Source organism: Jaculus jaculus, chromosome 1 (genome assembly GCF_020740685.1).
Source record: "Jaculus jaculus isolate mJacJac1 chromosome 1, mJacJac1.mat.Y.cur, whole genome shotgun sequence".
Lineage (NCBI taxonomy): Eukaryota > Metazoa > Chordata > Mammalia > Rodentia > Dipodidae > Jaculus > Jaculus jaculus.
The window spans coordinates 23871989-23896132 of NC_059102.1; the positions used below are offsets into that span (position 1 = coordinate 23871989).

The 24144-nt window shown below is 39.5% G+C and overlaps 1 protein-coding gene across 1 annotated transcript in view; it reads right to left on the reverse strand.

Annotated features, from left to right (window-relative positions):
• Window positions 1-210: 210 nt before the first annotated feature.
• Window positions 211-24144, reverse strand: part of Smc3 (structural maintenance of chromosomes 3) — a 49418-nt gene continuing 25484 nt past the window's right edge. The window contains exons 14-29 of the mRNA XM_045155549.1: window positions 22812-22915; window positions 22355-22454; window positions 21503-21663; window positions 20771-20912; window positions 19324-19474; window positions 16612-16764; window positions 15451-15602; window positions 13849-14007; window positions 9150-9257; window positions 8251-8359; window positions 6210-6457; window positions 5827-6039; window positions 5020-5211; window positions 4694-4871; window positions 2175-2281; window positions 211-610 (exon numbers count right to left, since the gene is read on the reverse strand). Coding sequence (XP_045011484.1) covers window positions 539-610; window positions 2175-2281; window positions 4694-4871; window positions 5020-5211; window positions 5827-6039; window positions 6210-6457; window positions 8251-8359; window positions 9150-9257; window positions 13849-14007; window positions 15451-15602; window positions 16612-16764; window positions 19324-19474; window positions 20771-20912; window positions 21503-21663; window positions 22355-22454; window positions 22812-22915 — 2349 coding nt within the window. The 3' untranslated portion in view covers window positions 211-538. The remainder of the gene's footprint in view (window positions 611-2174; window positions 2282-4693; window positions 4872-5019; window positions 5212-5826; window positions 6040-6209; window positions 6458-8250; window positions 8360-9149; window positions 9258-13848; window positions 14008-15450; window positions 15603-16611; window positions 16765-19323; window positions 19475-20770; window positions 20913-21502; window positions 21664-22354; window positions 22455-22811; window positions 22916-24144) is intronic.

Consider the following 24144-nt stretch of genomic DNA (forward strand, 5'->3'; position numbering starts at 1 on the left):
TTTCTAATCTGTACAATGATAACTAATAAGCCACAATACAGCTGGTGTGATGGGGCACTCCTTTAACCCCAGCACTTGGGAGGCTGAGGTAGGAGGATTGCTGTGAGTTCAAGACCGTCCTGGTGCTGTATAGTGAGTTACAGGTCAGCCTAGGCTAGTGTGTGACCCTGCCCCAAAACAAAAACAAATTTAAAAAGGCCACAATAAATATTATTAGTCACAAAACAATTATTTAATTGAAGCTATAAAAAACAGGCAGTATAATTGAGCAAATAATTTGGAAGAATATTTCCGAAGATTTGAAACAGGAGGACACTTTACAAAAAGCTGTATGGGAAATAAAATTCCTAAACTATAAGTAGAAATGTAACATTACAGAGTATCTTATAAAATACAAAGACAGAAGTATAAAAGGACTGTGTGTTTTAAATCCAAAAACTTAATAATGACCAAATATTTAGGCTTAAAATTTACAGTTCTTGGGTATGAGAACCACATAACTATTCACATCTTCCATGACAGCAGGCCGTATTTTCAATTACCCATGTGTGGTATCATCTTCTACAAAATCTTTGGCCATCTCTGCTGTGATCACATCAATATGACTGACCTGAAGAACAGTAAGTGTTATAATATGTTAAATATTAAAGGAATTTATCAATTGGTACTTGCACTGCAAAGGTAATATCTAATATATATAGCCCATCACCTATAAATTGTATATCCCATGTCAAGTGACTCTGAAGCACTCCTGTAAACGAGCTGGTTCTACACGAGTAAACACTTACAGGCTAGCATGGTGGCACACACCTGAAATCTCAGCACTCAGGAGACAGAGTAAGGAGGACTGCCAATTTGAGGCTGGCCAAGACTAAATAGAAATCAAGGTCAGGCTGAGCTACATAGGGAGATTTATTCTCCGCCAAACAAAGAAAAAAAGGGGGAAAAAAATGAAGCACTGTGAGGTACCCCAGTGGTAGAACACTGCCTAGCATGTCCAAGGCTATGGCCTGGATTTAATCCCTAGCAATTCACACACACAAACCTACATTTTAATGTTCTGCTCTGATGACATAGTTAAGTACTTTTGTCTATATATTTTAACTACCCCTTTATTCAATTTTTATTACTTTGCTGTTTAAAAGAATCTTAAAATTGGGCATTTGGAAAATTGATCAAACCAATCAAAGCAGGGTGGGAGAGATGGCTTAGCAGTTAAGGTGCTTGCCTGCGAAGACTAAGAACTCATGTTCAAATCCCCAGGTCCCAAGTAAGCCAGACACATGGTAATGCAGCCGTGCAATATCACATGTGTGCACAAGGGGATGCATGCATCTGGTGTTTGTTTGCAGCAGCTGAAGGGTCTGGCATGCCCATTCTCTCTCTCTCTCTAACTCTCTCTCAAAAAACCAAAACAACAACAACAAAACAAAAACCTTTAAATATGCAGCAGCGAATAAAAATAATTAAAAAAACAACTAATCAAAGCAGAAAATTAGAGGCTGACAAGTACTCAACACTAAGGGAGACTTATAACATGCCCTCTAAGGTTCAGAGAACACTGTGGAAGAGAGGGTAGAAAGAATGTAAGAGTCATAGGCTGAGAAGGTGTACTAAGGTACTGTTGCCCACCACAGAGACTGATTGGTATATTCGTGAATCCACAATGAAAATTGAATCCTACTGAGGAGGGCCTTCAGTGGAGTGGGGATAAGGGAGAAAGGACATTAGAGTATAATCTGATGAAAATATGACAAGCCTACAATATGTTCATATACTAAAGTCCTCAATTAAAATAGAAGCAGCACTGAATAAACAGGAAGATAATGTCTCTTTTAACATTAATGAAAATCCAAAAAAACCAAGAGAGTAAATGCTATGAAAGTTTTCCTTTGAAAGATATCACATAAGCAATGACTTTCTCAGTAGTCTATCATTATTTAAGTGATATAAAACTGAAACCCAAAGCTGGGTATGATGGCACACGCCTTTAATCCCAGCACTTGAGAGGCAGAGGTAGGAGGATCCCTGTTTGAGGCCACCCTGGGAATACACAGTGAGTTTTAGGTCAGCCTACCCTGAAAAACTAAATAATTAAATAAATAAAATGAGAACCCAACAAATACAATGGATTAATTACCAGTAAACATAAACCTGATATAAAATAAAATTACCTTGTTTCTGAACTTTACACCATAGAATTTGTCAGCTGATTCAAGCAGTTCAGGCCTAAAAGTAGTTGTAATAAACTGAGCATGAACAGCAAGTTCCATGATCATATCTGTGAAAACAAATAGTAATATAATTAATCCCTCTCCTTGAATCTGAAAATCTGAAAAGCAACTATTTCTACTCTTGTCTAAAGATAGGGCTGGAGAGATGACTTAGTGGTTAAGACACTTGCCTACAAAGCCAAAGGACCAAGATTTGATTCCCCAGGACCCATGTTAGCCAGATGCACAAGGTGGCACATGCATCTAGAGTTCCTTTGCAGTGACTGGAGGCCGTGGTGCATCCATTTTCCTCCTTCCCGCCCCAATCTGCCTCTTTCTCTCTCAAACATAAACAAATTGAGTCCAGTGTGGTGGCATATGCCTTTAATCCCAGCACTCGGGAGGCAGAGATAGAACTTATATGAGTTCGAGGCCACCCTGAAACTACATAGTGAATTCCAGGTCAGCCTGGGCTAGAATGAAACCCTACCTTGAAAAACCAAAAATAAATAAATAGTTGAAATAATTGATTTAAGCCCACCCAGGGATGCCAAATAAATAAATAAATTAAATTAAAACCTGTGGAAGCAGCCTATGATTTTTATTTTTCTAAACAGACATTTGTAAACATTGCCAACTTAGCTTTTTACAGTAAGAATAAAATCTTTTAATCTTAAAGCTACAGAATATAAAGGGTGTTTAAAATAAGGAAACGTCTAACAACAATAAAATATCAGAGGCTGGAGAGATTTAAGGTGCTTGACTGCAAAGCCTAAGGACCCAGGTTCAATTCCCTAGTACTCACATAAGCCAGTTGCACAAGGTGCCACACACATTTAGAGTCTGTTTGCAGTGGCCAAAGGCCCTGGCACATCCATTCTCTATCTGCCTCTCTCTCTCACACACACACAAATATATAAAGTACTTTTCTTTAAAATGTCAGACAGAGGAGTATTCTGCACTGAAATATCTATAATTATCTTCCAAGGTCAGGGTCCACTGTGGTAGAGATGGTGGAAAGAATGTAAGAGCCAAAGGAAGGGTAGGACTGCTTACACTGCAACTGTTCAGAAATTGGCCTCAATATCCATGACCTCACAGTGCCTGGCACTACCTTTATAAGGCCCTTAGGAGGACAAGATGACATCAAAATAAGAGACTAAGGAAGAGAGGGAGGGGATATATTGGAGAGGGATCTGTGAAGGGGAAAGTGGGGAGGAGAGGGAATTATCATCACTTATTGTCTGTAATTATGGAAGTTGTCAATTTAAAAAGCTAAAAAAAGAGCAATTTTTTCATACACACCAAAAATAATAACATAAACAGCACAACAACAACAACAAAAACCCCAAAACCTAGACAGGCACTTGCTTATAAAGCCTGTCAGCCTGGGTTCTGGGTTGTTCAATTTCCTAGAAACTACATAAAACCAGATGCACAAAAAGGCACATCTAGAGTTCATTCCCAAGGAAAAGAGGGCCTGGCATGTTCCCCCTCACCCCCCCCCCTTCTCAAATAAATAAAACACTAAAAGACAAAAACAAAACAAAACAAAACAACGGGCTGGAGAAATGGCTTAGTGGTTAAGGTGTTTGCCAGCAAAAACAAAGGACCTCAGTTTGTTTCCCCAGATGCACAAGGTGGCACATGCATCTGGAGTTTGTTTGCAGTGGCTGGAGGCCCTGGCACCCATTTTCCCCTCTCTGTCTCCCTCGCTTTCTCTCAAATAAATTAAAATACATATATTTTTTTAAAAAAAAAAAACCTAAGCACTTCTCCATCTATTTTTATTTGCAAGTAGAGAGGAGAGAGAGTAGCCTTTAGCCTCTGCAAACCTCATATGCATATACCGCTTTGTGCATCTGACTTTACATGGGTACTTGGAAATCAAACAAGCGTCATTAGGCATTGCAGACAAGTGCCTTAACTGCTGAGCCATCTCTCCAGTCCCTACCCAAAATACTTTGAGCCTGTAAGATCAGAATTAGATTTTTCTAAATACAAAATCATTCACAAGTACTAGTCAATACTGAGAAAAAAAGCCTAAAGCTTTAGTAAAAACTAATTGAAGGAAGATTTTCTAATTAAATTCGAAGAATTACATCTATTTCTACAACTAAGCTTTGAAAACAGTCTATTAAATGAGAAATTACCTTACTTATCAAATATACATATTGTCTAGTCCTCCCAAATCCCACTAGAAAAGGGGTAAGTCATCATCTTTAAGCATTTTTTTAAAAATAGGTTTCCATGTAACCCAAACTGGCCTGAAACTCACTATGTAGCAGATGCTGCTCTTGAACCCTTTAACTCTCCTGCCTTCATCTCCCAAGTCTTCAATTATAACTGCACCGTTCCACACAGCTTATGCTGTACTGGGTGTGAAACCAGGGCTTTGTGTATGCTATGCAAAGACTCTACCAACTGAGATATATCCCCAACCCAGCAAGTTCATATTAAGAGTAAAATCAAAATTGTACCTGACACAGCTTTTCTGTGCTGAGCATCCAGGGCTTGGTCAATCTCATCAAACAAATAAAAAGGAGCTGGGTCACATTTCTGAATGGCAAAAATCAGGGCAAGGGCTACCAAAGATTTCTGTCCACCTGAAAGCTGTTGCATTTCTCTCATCTCACCTTGCTTTCCTGTAAATGATACCTAAGATAATATATTAGAAGTTAATGTCTTAAAGGGTATCACTGCTTCTTAAAGTCAAATCACAACAATGCAATTTAGATATACAAAAGATTCTACAAATTCTACTATGGCAATGCTGTAAGGTAAATTGAAAGCAAAGTTATCTTACTCTGATTCCAACTCCTGTGAACTGGTCAACTGAGGGGACGCTGCTTTGTGACCCAGAACCCCTCTCACTTTCACCACTCCCTTCTCCTTCATCCTGAGACTGGCTGCCCTCCACATCGCCTTTCTTCATCACCAAAGTAGCTTTGCCGCCAGGTACTAACTTCTGGAATACTTCGCTGAAGTTCTTTGATACCTTCAAGAAAAAAAGTCAATTTAAATGTAATTTTTGTTTTGTTAGAAACATACTTATTTCTGCTTAAAACAAATTTTTAAAGGCTATTAGATGTATTTTTTTAAATCTAAGAAACTAGAATAAGGCTGGGAGATGGTTCGGTGTATAAAGCACTTGTCATTCAAGCCTGAATGATCCAGTCCTCAGAACCCACGTAAGAAACAACAGCAGGCTTCTGCAATTCCTTCATGCTGATGAGCTGGGAGATGGAAACAGGAGAACGTCCCCAAGCGTGAAGCTGAGTGAGCCCTTCAAAGAACACCAGCGAGCAGAGCAAGAGGAAAGAGAGGGACCACCATGAGAAAGTGCTCACCTCCTCCACATGTGCTCTGTGCTGTGCTCGAGCTTACACACACACACATACACACACCCCTTTCTCTCTCAACAAACCAAAACAAATTTTTTAAAAGGAACTAGAATATAACAGGATTCTTTCCAGAGCTGTGTAAAACGCTCATGTTCCTGCTAGCAGACTGTAAATGGGTTAGTTCACATTCACTAGGTAGATTCCACCCTACAAACTGAGAAAGCGCTGACAATTCTGCCCTCAGTGCTTTAACTATAACCACAACATACCTGCTTGAAAGTTAACTGAATAGCTTCATACTTTCGAAGTTCAAGTACATTCATCAGCTCCATGATTGATTTGTACCCCCTATCCAATTCTTCTTGTCGCTTGATCAACTTTTCTTTCTGCTCAGAGAAATTTACAAACTGATCTAAAGCTTTTTTGTTAACATGGCTGTACTTCTTTAATTCTGTATTGCACTGCTCTAGTTTTCGAAACAACTGAAAGAGAAAAAAAAAAGAAAACATAAAAACATTGAGATACTACAAGGAAATATACAAGAATTTAAATTTAAACCCAACAAGGAGTTTGAGCCTGGGCTACAGTGAAACTCTGCCCCAAAAGAATATGAATGAGTAAATAAGCAAGCTAAAATAAACCCAAGATTTACCTGCTTAAGGCTCAGTGTCTGGTACTTTTCAAATGCTTCTTGGGGAAGGGACCCAAGCTCTCTAATTTTCTTCATACATTCTTCTTTTTTCTTCAACAGCATCCCTTGTCGATTTGTCATCTTTTCCAATTCTTTTGTATCATGATTTATAGCATCCATGTGTTCTTTCTCCATGTTTTTCCAGCGCTCCATACTTTTCTGAAGCTCTTTGATTCCAGCTTCTGTTTTGTCAATAGAGTTATCTAAATCTAAGATGGAGAAAAAGAAAAACTAGGTTATCAGACCTTCGTTACAGCCCAAGCAAAGATTTAATGGTCAAATCTTCTAAAAAAAGTAGGTTTTACAATTTCTCAGTGTTTAAATTTTACTAGGAAATTCATAAATCATTTAATTTTAGACAAAGTGAGAAATATACATGAGTCAAAACAATTAAGAAAGTAGAAACGGGCTGGAGAGATGGCTTTAGCGGTTAAGCGCTTGCCTGTGAAGCCTAAGGACCCCGGTTCAAGGCTCGGTTCCCCAGGACCCACATTAGCCAGATGCACAAGGGGCACATGCATCTGGAGTTCGTTTGCAGTGGCTGGAAGCCCTGGCGTGCCCGTTCTCAATCTCTCTCTCTCTGTCTCTTTCTCTCTCTCTGTCACTCTCAAATAAATAAATAAATAAAATGAACAAAATTAAAAAAAAAAAAGAAAGTAGAAAACAAAAGTATACATGAGTCACTCAAGACTCATCCTGATAAATAGTTGCACTTCCACCCACTGACTGATGGTGCTCTCAGCCTCAGTCATGTAAGTTTCTTTTTACAGTAGGCAGAGGTCACTACAGACAAACCTAGTTGGTAGAAAGTGCTGAGAATAAAGTGACTACCGTGTGCTCAGTGCTTAGATGGGGGACACCTATCCAACTCCCTACAAGTTGCAAGGAATACTGCAGAAGAGGAGGCATAATGAATAGCGGAGTACTGGGCGAGATGGCACACACCTTTAATCCCAGCACTCAAGAGGCAGAAGTAGGAGGATCACTGTGAGTTGGAGGCCAGCCTGAGACTAGATAGGGAATTCCCATTCAGGCAGGGCTAGAGTGAGACCCTACCTGGGGGAAAAAAAAAAAAAGACAATGACTGGAGGGGTACAATGGAATGATGCCCTCCCGGACACAACATGGCCATTATACTCATGAACTCAAAACAGCTATGGTTTCTAAACCTGCAAACATTCTGTCATGGATTAGGGAGGGGCTCACAAGACCCCACTCTTCCCAGAGTAGCAAATGGCAGTTAATGGTTGTTGAGGGACGGGTGTCATATTCTTCAATGGTGTAGTCACTGGTTAAGTCACCCAATTCCAATAAATGATCCTCAACTCATGCCAGCAACCCTGATTCAACAGTGGGTCACCCCTGCAAAAAAGACACTGGAGTGGGATTAGTTACAAAGAGGAGGGATAAGTGACACAGTTGGAGTAGGAAGCGATAAGAGAGTGTAATGGGGGTTAATATGATCAAAACACATTATACAAAAAGAAAAAGACTCATCCAGAGACTAACTGCTCATTAGTTTCCATTATTTAATGTCCATTTTATGAAAACCTAAAATTTTTTTCTTCTCAACAGCTGATTAAGAAACTTAAGAAGGTGGGCGTGGTGGCACACACCTTTAATCCCAGCACTCAGGAGGCAGAGGTAGGAGGATCACTTTGAGTTGGAGGCCATCCTGAAACTCCCTAGTAAATTCCAGGTCAGTCTGGGCTAGAGTGAAACCCTACCTTTGGGGGGGTGGGGGCGGGAAAGAAAGTTAATTTAGGTATTCCATTTTTTGTTAATAAATGAACTACACTCCAAAAATTTGTCCAAAATATTTCAACAAAATCAAAATTATTATTACTAATTAGCCTACTAAACTCCACTCAACACAAATGATTCATGACAATGAAAAACAGCAGAGTACATGGTTCTGTCTACTTGGACATTTTACACTGTAGTAATAAGTTCACAAAACAAGCTAAATTTAAATACTGAAAAGATTTTTACAAGCATTTACCTTCTGATCGTGCCATAGTATCTTTTACTCTTTTATTAATGGCTTCAAGTTCTGATGTAGTAGCAGTAAGGACAGTACCCCCTTCTGTTTCTCTCAGTTCATTAAGTTCCTGAAACACAAAATGAGCATTAAACCACAAAATATGAATTCTGTTAAAGCACAAAAATGTTGCCAGGCATGGTGGCGCATGCCTTTAATCCCAGCACTCAGGAGGCAGAGGTAGGAGGATCGCCGAGAGTGCAAAGCCACCCTGAGACTATATAGTGAATTCCAGGTCAGCCTGAACCAGAGTGAGACCCTACCTCAAAAAACCAAAAAGTACCTGAGCCAGGCATGGTGGCACATGCCTTTAATCCCAGCATTCAGGAAGCTGAGGTAGGAGGAGCATGGTGAGTTTGAGGCCAGCTTAAGACTATATAGTGAAATCCAGGTCAGCCTGGGCTAGAAGCGAGACCCTACCTTGAAAACTAACAACGACAACAACAAAATACTGTAACTACCAAGAGTTCCTATAGCTATTATTTTCAAATGACTATTCAAGGAAAGCAATACATACATACATAAAATTACACATAACTGGAGTATCTATTAAAGGAGAAAAAAAGTAATGACACAACTACTAAAAAGTTTTTCAGGATATGACTATTAAGAAATGATTTACTAATATGTACTGAACATCTAGAACATATCACAATAGTAATCATGCAAAGAAAGTACTACTATCACAGGGATAGAAATAGGACTTGCTCAAAATTGCAGGTGGCACTGTTAGAACTCCAATCCTAGGACTATAGTCAGGTCTTTTCTTTCCTCAAACCAAATGCTTCCAGTCAGAGCTTCTTAAACATGCACTTTGAACAAGTTATGATCACACAGGAATCCTCAAAACAAGAACATACCTGTTCTACTTGGTCCAAGCGTTTTCTCAGATTCTCATTGAGATATGTTTCTACTCGAGTAATAATACCTTCTAGTTTAATTCTTTCATTTAGCAACTGTCTGTTTTCCTAAAAAAGAAAAATGAATTGTCTACATAAGCATGAAAATGTCTCAAGAAATGCTTTTAGGGCATGGTGGTGCACGCCTTTAATTCCAGTATTTGGAAGGCAGAGGCAGGAGAATCACCCTGAGTTCCAGGTCATCCTGGACTAGAGCAAGACCTTACCCTGAAAGGGAAAGGGGGAGGGTAAGAAAAGGGAAAGGGAAGGGGAAGGGTTAATAGAAGTGGAAGGAAAGGAAAGAAAAAAGAGCCAGGTGTGGTGGCACACACCTTTAGTCCCAGCACTTGGGAGACAGAGGTAAGAGAATCTCCATGAATTCAAGGCCACCCTGAGACTATATAGTAATTCCAGGTCAGTCTGGGCTACAGTGAGACCCTACCTTGGGGGGAAAAATGCTTTTAAATCCACTTTGTGCTTACCAAATCAACTCAAAATGTGTTTTTTTTTTAATTTTTATTAACATTTTCCATGATTATAAAATATATCCCATGGTAATTCCCTCCCTCCCCACCCCCACACTTCCCATTTGAAATTCCATTCTCCATCATATTACCTCCCCATTACAATCATTGTAATTACATATATACAATATCAACCTATTAAGTATCCTTCTCCCTTCCTTTCTCTTCCCTTTATGTCTCCTTTTTAACTTACTGGCCTCTGCTACTAAGTATTTTCATTCTCACGCAGAAGCCCAATCATCTGTAGCTAGGATCCACATATGAGAGAGAACATGTGGCGCTTGGCTTTCTGGGCCTGGGTTACCTCACTTCGTATAATCCTTTCCAGGTCCATCCATTTTTTTGCAAATTTCATAACTTCATTTTTCTTTACCGCTGTCAACTCAAGGTTTTATAAACTTGCAAAAATGTTAATTTGGGATGGAACCTGGTTCTTTTTTTGTAAGTATCTCTCTCTGCATATGTGGGTATGAGTGCAGGCATACATGTAGAAGACAGTGGACAACTTTAGACCAATCCTCACCTTCCACCTCACTTCCATAGGAATTACATAAGATAGCCAGTTTTCAGCTGTTCTGTGGGGTTTGGGGATTTGAACTCAGGTTTGTACTTCAAGTGCTTTATCTACTGAGTCATCTCCCTAGCCCTGCCTGGTTCTTTTTAATCAGATGTTCTTTCCCTGTCCTTTTTATAAAAATAATTTTAATACATTTTATTTATTTAAGGGGGAGATGGGGGAAGAGAATGGGAGTGTCAGGGCCTCAAGCCACTACAAATGAACTCCAGGTGCATGTGCCCCTTGTGCATCTGGCTTACATGGGTCCTGGGGAATTGAACTGGGGTCCGTTGGCATTATAGGCAAATGACTTAATTGCTAAGCCATCTCTCCAACCCTCCTTGTTCTTTTAAAAAACATTTTATTGGGCTGGAGAGATATTGGGCTGGAGAGATGGCTTAGTGGTTCAGCACTTGCCTGTGAAGCCTAAGGACCCCGGTTCGAGGCTCGATTCCCCAGGACCCACGTTAGCCAGATAGATGCACAAGGGGGCGCATGCGTCTGGAATTTGTCTGCAGTGGCTGGAAGCCCTGGGGCGCCCATTCTCTCTCCCTGCCTCTTTCTCTGTCTGTCGCTCTCAAATAAATAAAAATAAGCCAAGAAAAAAATTTTTTTAAATATTTTATTTAGCCAGATGTGTTGGCGCACACCTTTAATCCCAGCACTTGGGAGGCAGAGGTAGGTGGATCACCATGAATTCGAGGCCATCCTGACACTACACAGTGAATTCCAGGTCAGCCTGGGCTAGAATGAGACCCTACCTCAAAAAAGCAAAAAATTTATTTACTTGAGAGAGGGAGAGAAAGACAGTAGCAGATAAAGAATGGGCACACTAGGGCTTCTAGCCTCTGCAAACTCCAGACACATGTGCCACCTTGTGCATCTAGCCTTACGCAGGTACTGGGGTATCAAACCTGAGTCTTTTGGCTTTGCACGCAAACACCTTAAACACAACGGCATCTCTCCAGCCCTGTTCATTTATTACCAAGAAAAGCACTACTCAGGAGTGGGATACCTTCCAGAGAGCTGCTGGTCAGTCCTGTTACTCATTTTATTTTATTTTAATTTGTTTAAAGTTTATTTACTAGCAGAGAGAGGGGTAGAGAGTGAGAGAATGAGAATGAAAGCAAGGAAATGGGTGAGCCAGAGCACCCTGCCACTGCAAATAAACTCCAGGTACATGCACTGCTCTATGCATCTGGCTTTACAGGGGCACTAGGGAACTGAACCCAGGTCGTCAGGCTTTGTAAGCAAACACCTTTAACCACTGGGTAATCCCCTCCAGCCCCTAGATTCTTCAGTTTTTGGACTTACAAGAACAAAAACAAAGTAACAACAACAACAACAAAAAAAGAAAAACAAAAAAACCCATGTCCTGAAATAGGATAAGCATGAATTAAGAGACCAGCATAAGCTACATATTACCAGTCCCCCAACTCTAAGAAAACTATCACTAAAAATATTACTCAGCCTCAGCCGGGCGTGGTGGCGCACGCCTTTAATCCCAGCACTCGGGAGGCAGAGGTAGGAGGATCGCCATGAGTTCAAGGCCACCCTGAGACTACAGAGTTAATTCCAGGTCAGCCTGGACCAGAGTGAGACCCTACCTCAAAAAAAAACCAAAAAAAAAAAAAAAAAAAAAAAAAAATATTACTCAGCCGGGTGTGGTGTGTGTGTGCACGCGTGTCTCATTTCACTGCAAACACCAGCCGCCTGAGCTACTTTTTGTATTTTGCCTATGTGGGAAACTTGGGAATTGAACTTGGATCAGAAGGCTTTGTAAGCAAGTACCTTTAACCATTAACCACTGAGCGATCTTCCCAGCCCTCCATTCTTTTATCATCAAGAAAAGCACTTCTCAGGAGTGGGATACCTTCTGGGTAGCTGCTGGTCAGCGAAGCCCCTAAAGCCCACCAAGCATTACAGGCTACCGCCAAGGCTCTCAGGTGCCCACCAGAAGTAGATGGCAGGACCCTGCTGCTGAAGAAACCACATGTTTTGGCTGTAGGACACTAAGAAATCACGCTGGATCTGTTAGATGTCTTCTCCCTGTTGACTAGCTGTCAGAATGCTGGAAAGATGCATGCAACCTGTTGGGCAGGAGGGAAGCATCATCGATGGTGTTACCCTGCAAGCTTTACAAGGAGACATCCAAGCCAAAAGTACCAAATGGTAAAATGGTAGCATGTCTGTAATAGGGGAAGCCAACTGCTTTCTGATTAGATCTAAAGCCTACTCTAGGGGAGGTAATGAGGGAATTCCTGCCTGGGACAGGAATGAAAAGTCTATGGCTTGCCATAAGCCCTAGGGGAAAATTACTACTATTGTCTGCCTAAATGGATATATTATGATCAGCAAGCTGCCCTCTAAATACTTATGTTTATGCCATATGTTAATGGCACTTTTGGTTAGAGAAGCTTCTCTTTTCAGAAGGCAGTGCCCACTGAGGTGACTCAAAACTCATCAAAGTGCCAAGAAGAGACAGTGTGGTGGTCAGTGTAAGTGAAGTATCTCCCTCCAAAGCTTATGGACAGCCTCAGAAGAAGTGGCAGGAACAATGTTGAGAGCCAAAGAAGAGGGAGAAGTATTTTGTCTTACTGGCTTCCACATACAAAGCGACCAAGGTTTTCAAAACCTCACAGTTGGCTGCTACCTACACAAGACTTACAAAACAGGAGGGGAAAACAATGACATGAGAATAGAAGAAAGGGCTACAGAGATAGCTCAGGAGCTAAGGTGCTTGCCTGTAAAGCCTAACAACCTGGGTTTGATTCTAGAGATCATTGGCAGTGGCTAGATGCCCGGTGTACCCATTCTCTCTGTGTGTCTGTTTCTCTTCTCTTCTCTCTTTCTCTCTGCTTGCAAATAAATTAATACTTTTTTTTTTTAAGTAAAAGAAAGACTATTTGGAAAGAAGAAGGGATTTAGTATTTGTTAGAAAAGCAAGAAAGGCCAGGTGTGGTGGTACACGCCTTTAGTCCCTCAGTAGTTTGGAGGCAGAGGTAAGAGGATCACCATAAGTTTGAGGTCACTCTGAGTTCAGCCTGGGCTAGAGCAAAACCCTACCTTAAAACAAAACAAAAAAAAGCAGGAAACAAACAAGAGAGATGAGCCAGTTCAACAGCAGAGGTAGGCTTTACTGGGGGAAGCCATGAAAGGGCTCTGGCCAGGTAGGTCAGCAGCTCCTCCCCTTACAGACTAGGGGAAACTTATGGCAGAGTGGAGGTGTTGTAATTCTATGGTTGCAGGACCATCCACCTTGCTTCAGTGCCTGGGCCACTTCAGGGCAGTAATAATTGGACAGGTGGCTTGGGCCATTCCAGGAAAGTGGTAACTGGGATGGGTGGTCTGCGGTACTCTTGGAAAACAGAGTTACAATGAAATGATAGTCAAGAGTCCAAATATGGAGACATTCTGGTTATAACAGGGGGGACAGAAGAGGAAAAAAAGGGAGGATGGTAGGAGGGGATTATGATCATAGTATAGTGTCTATTTGTATGAAGGATGTCAATAAAAAGTTAAAAAGGAAGCCACTACTAACAACAGCCAACTATTAATAAATTGTCTTTCTTGTACTTACCTGCTGAAGTTGGCGAATTTCATCGTTCAGTGCATCTACTCTTTTCTGATCTTCCAGACTAAGTTGAGAAAGCAAATCAGTTCCCAGTTCTGCCTTTAGTGACTCTCTGGTGGACTCCATAGCATGCAAACTTGCCTCCAAACTTTGTAAGCTACGTTGCTACATGAGAGATTATCCTTTATTAATAATGGTATTAGTCACTATAGTATTTACAACCACATCAACTCAAAATGCACTACAATGTGTTGCTAAGCTCTTTTGTTAAGTTAGGCATAAAAAGTCAATTTTCAAGTTGTTTTATCTGCAACTTAGTATGGATTTTCTGGTACACAACTCCATAAATAGAAGAGCCTCTGTACTAAGTTTTTCTTTTTTCCTTTTGGTGGTGCTGAGGAGCTGAACCAAGTCCTCGGCATCAACCCTGCTGAGCAATGCTCTACCACTGGACTGTACCCCCAGTTCCTGTACTAATTAGTGTAGATAATTAAAACTATGTGAATAATGCTATCAATATTACTAAGTAAGTTTGGTCAAAATTGCTTCAAAGTGGGCTGGGAGATGGCTCACCCGATTCAATCCCCCTAGTGCCCAAGTAAAGCCAAGTGTACACATTGGCACATCTATCTGGAAGTTTGTCTGCAGGAGGAGGGCCATACCTTCTCTCTCTCAAATAAATAAAAAACATTTTTAATATATTTTTTTAATTATTTATTTATTTATTTGAGAGCGACAGACACAGAGAGAAAGACAGATAGAGGGAGAAAGAGAGAATGGGCACGCCAGGGCTTCCAGCCTCTGCAAACGAACTCCAGACGCGTGCGCCCCCTTGTGCATCTGGCTAACGTGGGACCTGGGGAACCGAGCCTCAAACCGGGGTCCTTAGGCTTCACAGGCAAGCGCTTAACCGCTAAGCCATCTCTCCAGCCCATTTTTAAAAAATTATTTCAACATAGGTGTGGTGGTGCACGCCTTTAATCCCAGCATTCAGGAGGCTGAAGTAGGAGGATCGCTATGAGTTTGAGGCCAGCATGAGACTAATTCAAAGTCAGCCTGAGCTACAGGAAGACTCTACCTTGAAAAACCAAAAACCAGAAAAGCTCCAAGATTATGAAACAAGAGTAAACTACTATTTGTAAAAAGAGTCTTCTTTCCACTAGTTTTTATACAGTCTGGACAACAATCAAATATTCAAATAACACTATAATGCTTTTTAAATAAAAATTATTTATTATCAAATATTGGTTGTCAAGATGCCATACCTCAAAATACCCTTTTATCCAATTAAGGTAGACATTGAAAGCCAGGTGTGGTGGCACACACCTTTAATCTCAGCACCCAGGAGGCTAAGGTTGGAGCATCACCAAGAGTTCTGGGGCTACAGAGTGAGGTCCAGGTCAGCACGGGCAAGACAGAGACACCCCACCTCAAGAAAAAAAATGTTTGTCTGCAACCTACACTAGAGGACTTTGACTATGTATGAGTGTGAAGTATAATCCCAAACAAATAAACAAAAAGGAACATAAGATTCGATGATAGTCCTTACAACATATGCTCTATCCCACATCTATATAGTTAAATAAATCTCAAAAAATACTTACGGACCTTGGGCATAAAGGTTTTCTCTGACTGTTGCCTCTTCTCTTTTAGCATCTTCATTTCTGATAATATGCTATCTCTGGATGCCTTAAATTTCCTTTGTTGGGTCTCTATCTGCTGCATTTGGTTCATTAACTGATCAATTTCATTATTAATCCATATACAAGGCTAAGGAAAACTCTGTCCAAGCTATAAATGGATATCACATGTTCTAAATTCTCTTCAATCCTTTTAAATTACAATCCCAGGTACCATCTCCTTTTCTTTACCTCTAAATAAGTAACAAATTTATGTGGAACTAAATACAATCTCTAAACATGTTCAATCATAAAAGAAACTTTAAGCATTTCACCCATTTCACTTTCAAAATTTATGTATACTTAAAGCTTTACAAAACAACAATGAACAACAAAAATATCTTTTAGGGCTGGAGAGATTGCTTAACAGTTAAGGTGCTTGTCTGCAAACCCAGGTTCAATTCCCTAGTACCCACCTAAGCCAGACGCATTAAGATGGCACCTTTGTCTGGATTTGTTTGCAGTGGCTAGAGGCCCTGGCACACCCATTCTCTCTTTCTTTCAAATATATAAATAAGTAAATAAATAATATCTTTTAGAATTCATACAGAATATTAAGTAAAATTGAGCCACTAGTGTGTGTGTTTGTGGGTTTTTTTTTGTTTTTTGTTTTTGTTTTTTAAAGATCAATCATTCTGGTGTTCCTGAAATTCTGTTCTTTTAATAAAGAAGACTCAGGCTGGAGAGATGGCTTAGCAGTTAAGGTGTGTGCCTGTGAAGGCTAAGGACCCAAGTTCGATTTGCCAATACCCACATAAGCCAGATGCACAAGGGGGCAAAAGCATCTGGAGTTCATTTGCAGTAGCCAGAGGTCCTGGCATTCCCATTCTCTTTCTCTATGGGCCTCTTTCTCTCTACCTCTCTGTCAAATAAATAATAAAGAAAAAGTTGTTTAAATAAAGTAGACTCGTTAGTATTAGCTAAATAGATGAATAAGCTCATGTGCTTAGTAACAGCTGAAGTGAACCACAGGAGATTCTTTCCTGCTGCACACATAATGACACATCCAATATGCAAAAGACATACAATGTCAAATGAACTTCTTTCTTCACAGTATCTACTAGTAAGCACACACACCAAAAAAAGATATTTTCAATGTTTCTGCGCAGGTTTTCATTGAGCTTTGCTTCAAGCTCACCTAACTCTTCTTCTGCTTTTCTTACATCTTTCTGTAATTCAAGTCGAGATTTTCTGGTGTCGTAATAACCTCCAGTTAGAGCACCCCGATGGCTGACTTGGTCCCCTATAACAAAACATAAACTGGCAAATCTACATAGCAACTTATTATTAAATAACAACTTATAAGGGATAAAGTCTTGAACAAACATGAAAATTAAAGGGGGAAATTAATAATTTAAGCCATCCAGAAAAAAAATAACTTTTCAATGCTAAAAATATACCTTCTGAGCTGGCCATGATGGCTAACACCTTTAATCCCAGCACTCAGGAAGCAGAGTTCAAAGCCACCCTGACCTGAGGGTACAGAGTGAGTTCTAGGACAGCCTGGGCTAAAGTGAGACCCTACCTCAAACCAACCAACCACCTACCCACCTTCTGATGAGCCTAAGCAAAGTGCTAAAGACTAATAAAGAAAGGTCCAGGACCTAGCTTGAAATTACCACTAGTTTATTTGGAAAGATATGAACATCAAAAATAACAAACTAAATTAAAAAAAAAAGATCAGGCACCCTCCAAGGTGTACGGACCATTGCAGAAGAGACGGTAGAAAGAATGTAAGTGCCAAAGGAAGGGTAGTACTGCTTACAATGCAATCTTCCAGATACAAAATGGTCTAGAAATTCATGACCTCACAGTACCTGACAATAGCTATACAAGACTTTCATAACAGGAGAAAAAAATTATGACTTCAAAACAGAAGAGTAACATTAGAAAAATGGGATTGAATGGAAAGTAGATTTTGGAGGGGGAAGTACAGGGTGGTGGGAGGGAATTATGATGATTTATTGTTTATCTTATACAAGTTGTCAATGAAATGTTAAAAAAAAAAAAGAGGGCTGGTAAGATGGCTCAGCAGTTAAAGGCACTTGCTTGCAATGCCTACAATGCCCATATTCAATTATCGAGTGCTCACATAACGCTAAATGTATAAAGTGGTACATGGATCTGGAGTTCCTTTGTGGAAGCAAAAGGCCCTAGAGCACCCATACTCAAGTAAATACAAAGGGCCGGGGGTAAAGAAATGGCTTATCAGTTAAGCACTTGCCTGCAAAGCCAAAGGTCCCAGGCTAAATTCCCCAGAACCCACATAAAACACAAGTACAAGGTGGTGCATGCATCTGAAGGCCCTGGAACACCCATTCTCTCTTTTTGCCTTTCTCTCTCAAATAAATAAAATAAACAAAATATTTTTTAAAAATGCCAGGGATGGTGGCTCATGTCTTTAATCTCAACACTCAAGTGGCAGAGGTAGAAGGACTGCTGTGCATTCAAGGACACCCTGAGACTACATAGTGAAGTCCAGGGCTCTCAGCCTGGGCTAGAGAGCGAGATCCTGCCTCAAAACAAACAAAATACACACATACACACACACACACACATCCATGAATCACAAGAGTTATTAAAAAAAAAAAAAAATGGGCTGGAGAGATGGCTTAGCGGTTAAGCGCTTGCCTGTGAAGCCCATGGACCCCGGTTCGAGGCTCGGTTCCCCAGGTCCCACGTTAGCCAGATGCACAGGGGGGCGCACGCGTCTGGAGTTCGTTTGCAGAGGCTGGAAGCCCTGGCGCGCCCATTCTCTGTCTCTCTCTCTCCCTCTCTCTCTGTCACTCTCAAATAAATAAATAAAAATGAACAACAACAAAAAAAAATTTAAAAAAAAAAAAAAGGAAGGGGCTCTTCTTTGTGAAAATATGGTAGGTAATAAATGAGAATAAGAATCACCATTTGGAAATCCTGACTGAGACTAAAAAAGTTGTTAAGGAACTTGGTTCATGCAGTCTTAAGAATAACTACACACGCCACTCACTAGTTAAAAAGGACACCTTTCAATTAAGACACCTGCTGGTGATAAAATTTAGCATCATAAATGGGGGCAGCACACGATCTGATGCAAAAAGTATACCCACCATATCACTGTTGTACCTAACGAACTCAACACTGACCTATCGAAAGTGTCTAACCAGCTAACTTCCAATCAAGGATGAAGTACCAACATTTATGAAGCAGTCATGCCAAAAATGTTTAATCTGAACCCAATGAGGAGGAAGAACTATGACAAATTCAGAAAAGGAGGGGAGTTAGAGGAATTGTCTTATATTTATCTAAAGGAAAAATACTTCATCCTTGTTTGAATTCTGCAATAGAAAAATACTTTGGGGCAATAGAGAAATTTTGAACATAGTTATTTTTGAGAGATTATTGTTAGGTTAATGTTCTTTTTTGTGTGCATAGCAATGATATGATAGTTGTATTGAAAAAAATGTCCTTATTTTTAAGAGACATTTTAGCAATAAAATGTCAAAATGTTTACAACTTATCAGATAATTCAATAACAAAATGTACACAGAGATAAAATCTGAGACAAGTATAATATATTTTTAAAAATTATAGAGCATGCAGTAAGGTAGGAAGAGTGCTACAGTGTACTATGCTGATGGGGTGTCTACATGAAGTTTAGCATCAGTATGGTAACCTCCCAGGCTAAAGTGAGACCCTACCTCAAACCAACCAACCACCTACTCATCAGACATGCATATAACTCAAGTGACATATTACATAGCATATTCCATGTGTTAAATGCACTATCATAGTGTTCCTAAAGCTAAGCATTACTGTTACAAACCTTCCAAAGTAATACAATCCATAGTGAAAGCACGGGCCAGCTGGGTTGAAACTTCCATGCTGCGGCAGATAAGCGTCTTTCCAAACACATGTTTGAAAGCTTTGTCAAACCTGGGGTTGTATCTCAGTTTACTGATCATAGGAATAGCATCCTAAAAATGAACATTTTGTTAATAAAATGACTAAAACACAACTGATTAAAAACTGATTGCAGAATTAAGATCTATGTCTTTGTGAAATACAAACAATACTAATGCCCTTATATTTGAAAACACCAGGTTCTTGTAGTAAAGACATGAATGATTCTACAGGACTACCCTGCAAAGACTGCCTGTGTAACCACAGGACTTTCAAGAGAAGAGGATGATGATAGAGCTGTGCAGCTATTGAGCTAGACTGCCCACGCTTAAATCCTAGCCCTGCCACTTGTAGATGTTTACTCTGGATAGCCTGCTTAACTTACCTAGTTAACAATAACTTTATATACAAGACTGTGATGGTAACAGTACATTCCTTATAATTTTTTAGATTATGAAATGTATCCCATATAGAAAAATGTAACATACAAATTAAAATCTAATAATTATAAAAAGAATACCACTATAACCACCAAACCTAACACTGACAGTAGTCCAGAAGCCATGAGAGCCCTTCCTAATCACATAGCCATTATTTGCAGTGGTCACCATCATGATTGCTTCCTGGCACCCCTTCCAGTTCTAGCATCATTGCTTTTTACGTTGGACAAATGTAACTATACTATATATATTGTGTCTTGTCTTATCTACATATCATGTCTAAAAGTCTCAAACCCCACAACCAAAATATCAAAGCTAATTTTACAAATCTGAAAGTAGGAAGTTAGACCTTTCAATACTTTATGAAGTTCTCAACATTCCTCTTAAGTCTTTCTAATATGGGTTCAGTCTAAATCTTACAGGATTAAGTTTGCTACTATAACCAACATTCTAATATCAAATACCTTAAGACAATTAAACTTTTTGTTTTGTTTTGTTTTTGTTTTTCGAGGTAGAGTCTCACTCTGGTCCAGGCTGACCTGGAATTAACTCTGTCATCTCAGGGTGGCCTTGAACTCATGGCAATCCTCCTACTTCTGCCTCCCGAGTGCTGGGATTAAAGGCGTGCGCCACCACACCCGGCATGACAATTAAAACTTTTCAAGGATGATAGCTGAAGACTATTTTTAATCCACTTACCCAAATCCCTAACCTCATTGCTATCATCCAGGAAATAAAGACCTTTGCAAAGATTTGTTCTATATATTGGCTGTGAGCCCTCCTTCCCCCACCTAGCAATAACTACTCTCCATGCAATGCTTACTTTAAAGGCCAACAAATATCAATGTCTTTCTACACTAGAATGTAGTAAATGAATATTATTCTAAAAAGTAAACAATGAAAGAGATATCTTAATACATATTAACTCACATTGGTTTCAGGATATGCAGTGTCCCTCACATCTAACTTGTTAAGAGGCAGAAATGTGACCTCTCCAGGAAGATTCATTTTATTAAACTCCATTAAAATCTTTGTGCTGACTTCATCTGAATCAACAATGTGATAAAATAACCTAAACAGAGTGAGAGACAATGTTACTGCCAGACTTTAAGGTGTTACAAATTTAATATAAAGAACATACAATTCACTTTCTTCTCTGTATCCCAACTCATATGCAGAAAAGATTACTTAGAATATTCAAATGAGTGAGGAAGAACCCTGAAAGGGAAAAGTTCTTATTACTACAGTCAGAAACAAAGGTCTAGCCTTTACTCTTTAATCAGGATATTAAATATGGGAGGCCGGGGAATATGCTCAGAGGTTAAAGGCAATTGCTTGCAAAGCCTCCTGGCCCAGGTTCAATTCCCAAGGAGGATGGGCATTTGTTTGCAGCAGCAAGAGATCCTAACAAGCTTGCGCACACATGCAAATAAATAAAAAAAAATTAAATTAAGGGGATAAAAAGCAAACAGCAGAATAGGCATAGTTGAGAAAAGTAAATGGAAGGACACAAGAAAACAACTGTACTAAAACTACAAAAAATTGCTTTTTAGATTATATTATTATTCCTGTTTCCAAGAAAAGGAGGGAGGGAGTAAAGGAGGGAGGAAGGGAAAGAAAAGAAGAAAAGAGAATCCTTAAATCTCAAGCAACAAAATTCACCTGTTTCCAGCAGTGACTTCTACGCAAGTATAAAACGCCGGCTCACATTCAAAGTTATTCATCACAATGCCATGGTAGCCATTTTGAACATGCTGGTTTATTCCTTTCCGGCGGAAGTGGTCTAGCACTTTGTTTATGCTGTCTATTCCATTTAAAATGGCCTGTAACATGGTGAGTGAAATTATCAGTATCACTAATGTTAATCCTTCTGATAAGAAATGAGCCTATTATGCCATACCTTTAGACCATACCTGAGCAAAGATTAAATTAAGCATCCCATCTAATATATCGCCTCTAAATATGCCAAGTACATTTAACACAATATTACAGGTTCTACTTTATGATGCTAGTGTTTAAAGTTCATCTCTTCATCTCATTAACAACATGGGTGTGAGCCAGAGATGATGGCACAAATCTGTACACCCAGTACTAAATAGGTAGAATGTATAATGTAAAAAGCAATGTAAAGGGCTAGAAGGATGGCTTAGTGGTTAAGGCGTTTGCCTGCAAAGCCAAGGACCCAAGTTCAATTCCCCAGGAAGGACACCCATGTTAGCCAGATACACAAGGGGCACAGGCATCTGGAGTTTGTTTGCAGTGGCTGGAGGTCCTGGTGTGCCCATTCTCTCTCTTTCTCTTTCTCTGTCAAATAAATAAATAATTTTTTTTTTAAAAAAAAAGCAAGGTAAAAAAGGGAAATAACAATTGTTTGAGTAATCCCAACCATGTCTTATTTATAAGCTAAGTGATTGTGGACTCTACTTGCCTATTTTTTTGGCCTATAGTTTGAAAGCTGATAAATTCTTGTGCTATGACTGACCAAATGACTCAGGCAATGAAGAGGCTGCCTACCTTTCCTGTGGCCGCTCTAAGGAGTTGCTGCTTCTTTTCCAGATCTTCTCTTTTAGCAGCAAGTGCTTGCTGTTCTGCATTCTCTTCTCTCCACAAGTAACTATTAAGTAAGAATTAGATGACCTTTAATTTTAGACACCTAAGATGTACTAACATCATGATCTAGAATAAAATACTGAGATGAACAGTTCAGTCATAATTGGGACCATGTAAAGTTAAGAAGTATTTTAGGGTGCCTGGAATGGTAGCACATGCCTTAATCCCAATACTTGGGAGGCAGAGGTAGGAGGACTGCTGTGATTTTGAGACCAGCCTGGGACCAGAGTTCCAGGTCAGCCTGGGCTAGAGTGAGATCTTACCTCAGAAAAGAAAGAAAGAGAGAGAGAGAGAGAGAGAGAGAGAAAGAAAGCAAGAAGGAAGGAAAGAAATAAAGAAAATATATGAGTCTATTACTAACTTTCTTTCACTTTGTAATTCATCTTTCTTATTTTTGACTTCATAGTATTTTCTGTCCAATTCTTCTACTCGAGCTTTGACTTCATTGAGATCCTGATCCAGTTTCTATACGGAAATAAAAATTCAAACTTAAAATTCAATTTTATCAATTCAATCCAGTGACAGAAAGCAGATCACTGGTTGTAAATGATTATGGGAGAAGGACAAAGGTAAGGGAGGGATTACCAAGATATATAGAAAACATTTGTGAATAAATATTATGAATAAATATTATCCTGTGTTGATATGCTTTACAGACATACATACACACACACACACATATATACACACACAAATATATCTGTGTGTTGAAATTCATCACATGACACAATCAAAATATGTCCAATTTAATTATGCATTGGTTATGCCTAAGGCTACTGAAAAATCTAATCTCAAAATGCCTTTAGGCAAATTATAGCATCAGAAAAGAAACTGAAGTGTACTATACTCTGCAATAGAATACACATGATATGCAAAAGGAAATAGGAGGAAGAGGGAGTACAATGGGGCAGAGTGACAAATAAGAGCAAAGTATGACACATATGCATGGAAATGTCATGATGAAACCTATTACTTTGTATGCTAACTCAAAATATAATTTTTAAAAAAGAACTCTTTCAGAAAACACTGTTAAGATTAATGTGTTCATTACTGATCTAAGCCTTAGTATTTCCACAACATACCTCAAAATTTTAGAAAATACAGCCTATGAAAAATACATGGAACATTATACCACATGAAATATCTAATCAGTCTCTGTCACAGCAACTGCTATGTACAAGATACCATTAGTATCAATTAGAACACTCTAATCTACAGGCTGAGAGATGGCTCAGCAGTTGAATGTGATTGCTTGCAAAGCCTGCTGGCTTAGGCTTGATTCCCTAGTACTCAGATGCACAAAATGGTGCATGCATCTGGAGAAACTCCAAAACTACCTGAAGATGTGGCTCAAGTGGCAGAATGCTTGTTTAGAACTTGGATATAAAGCTCTGGTAGTATAACAACAAAGAAAATTCTAAACTGTGTTTGATAAATTTATAGGTATTATAATCCATAATGAAACAAAACAAAACATAGCAAAACTACCAAAAAGGTATTTCATTTTTCATACAATTGGTGTTAGAAATATACCGTAGCAAGGCATGGTAGCTCACACCTGTAATATCAGCACTTGAGAAGGTGAGAGAGCAGGGTCATCATGAGTTTAATAAGGCCAGCCTGGGCAAGAGTGAGAGTACAGAGGAAGTTCCAGGTTAGTCTGGGCAAGAATGAGACCCTTCCTCAATGAATAA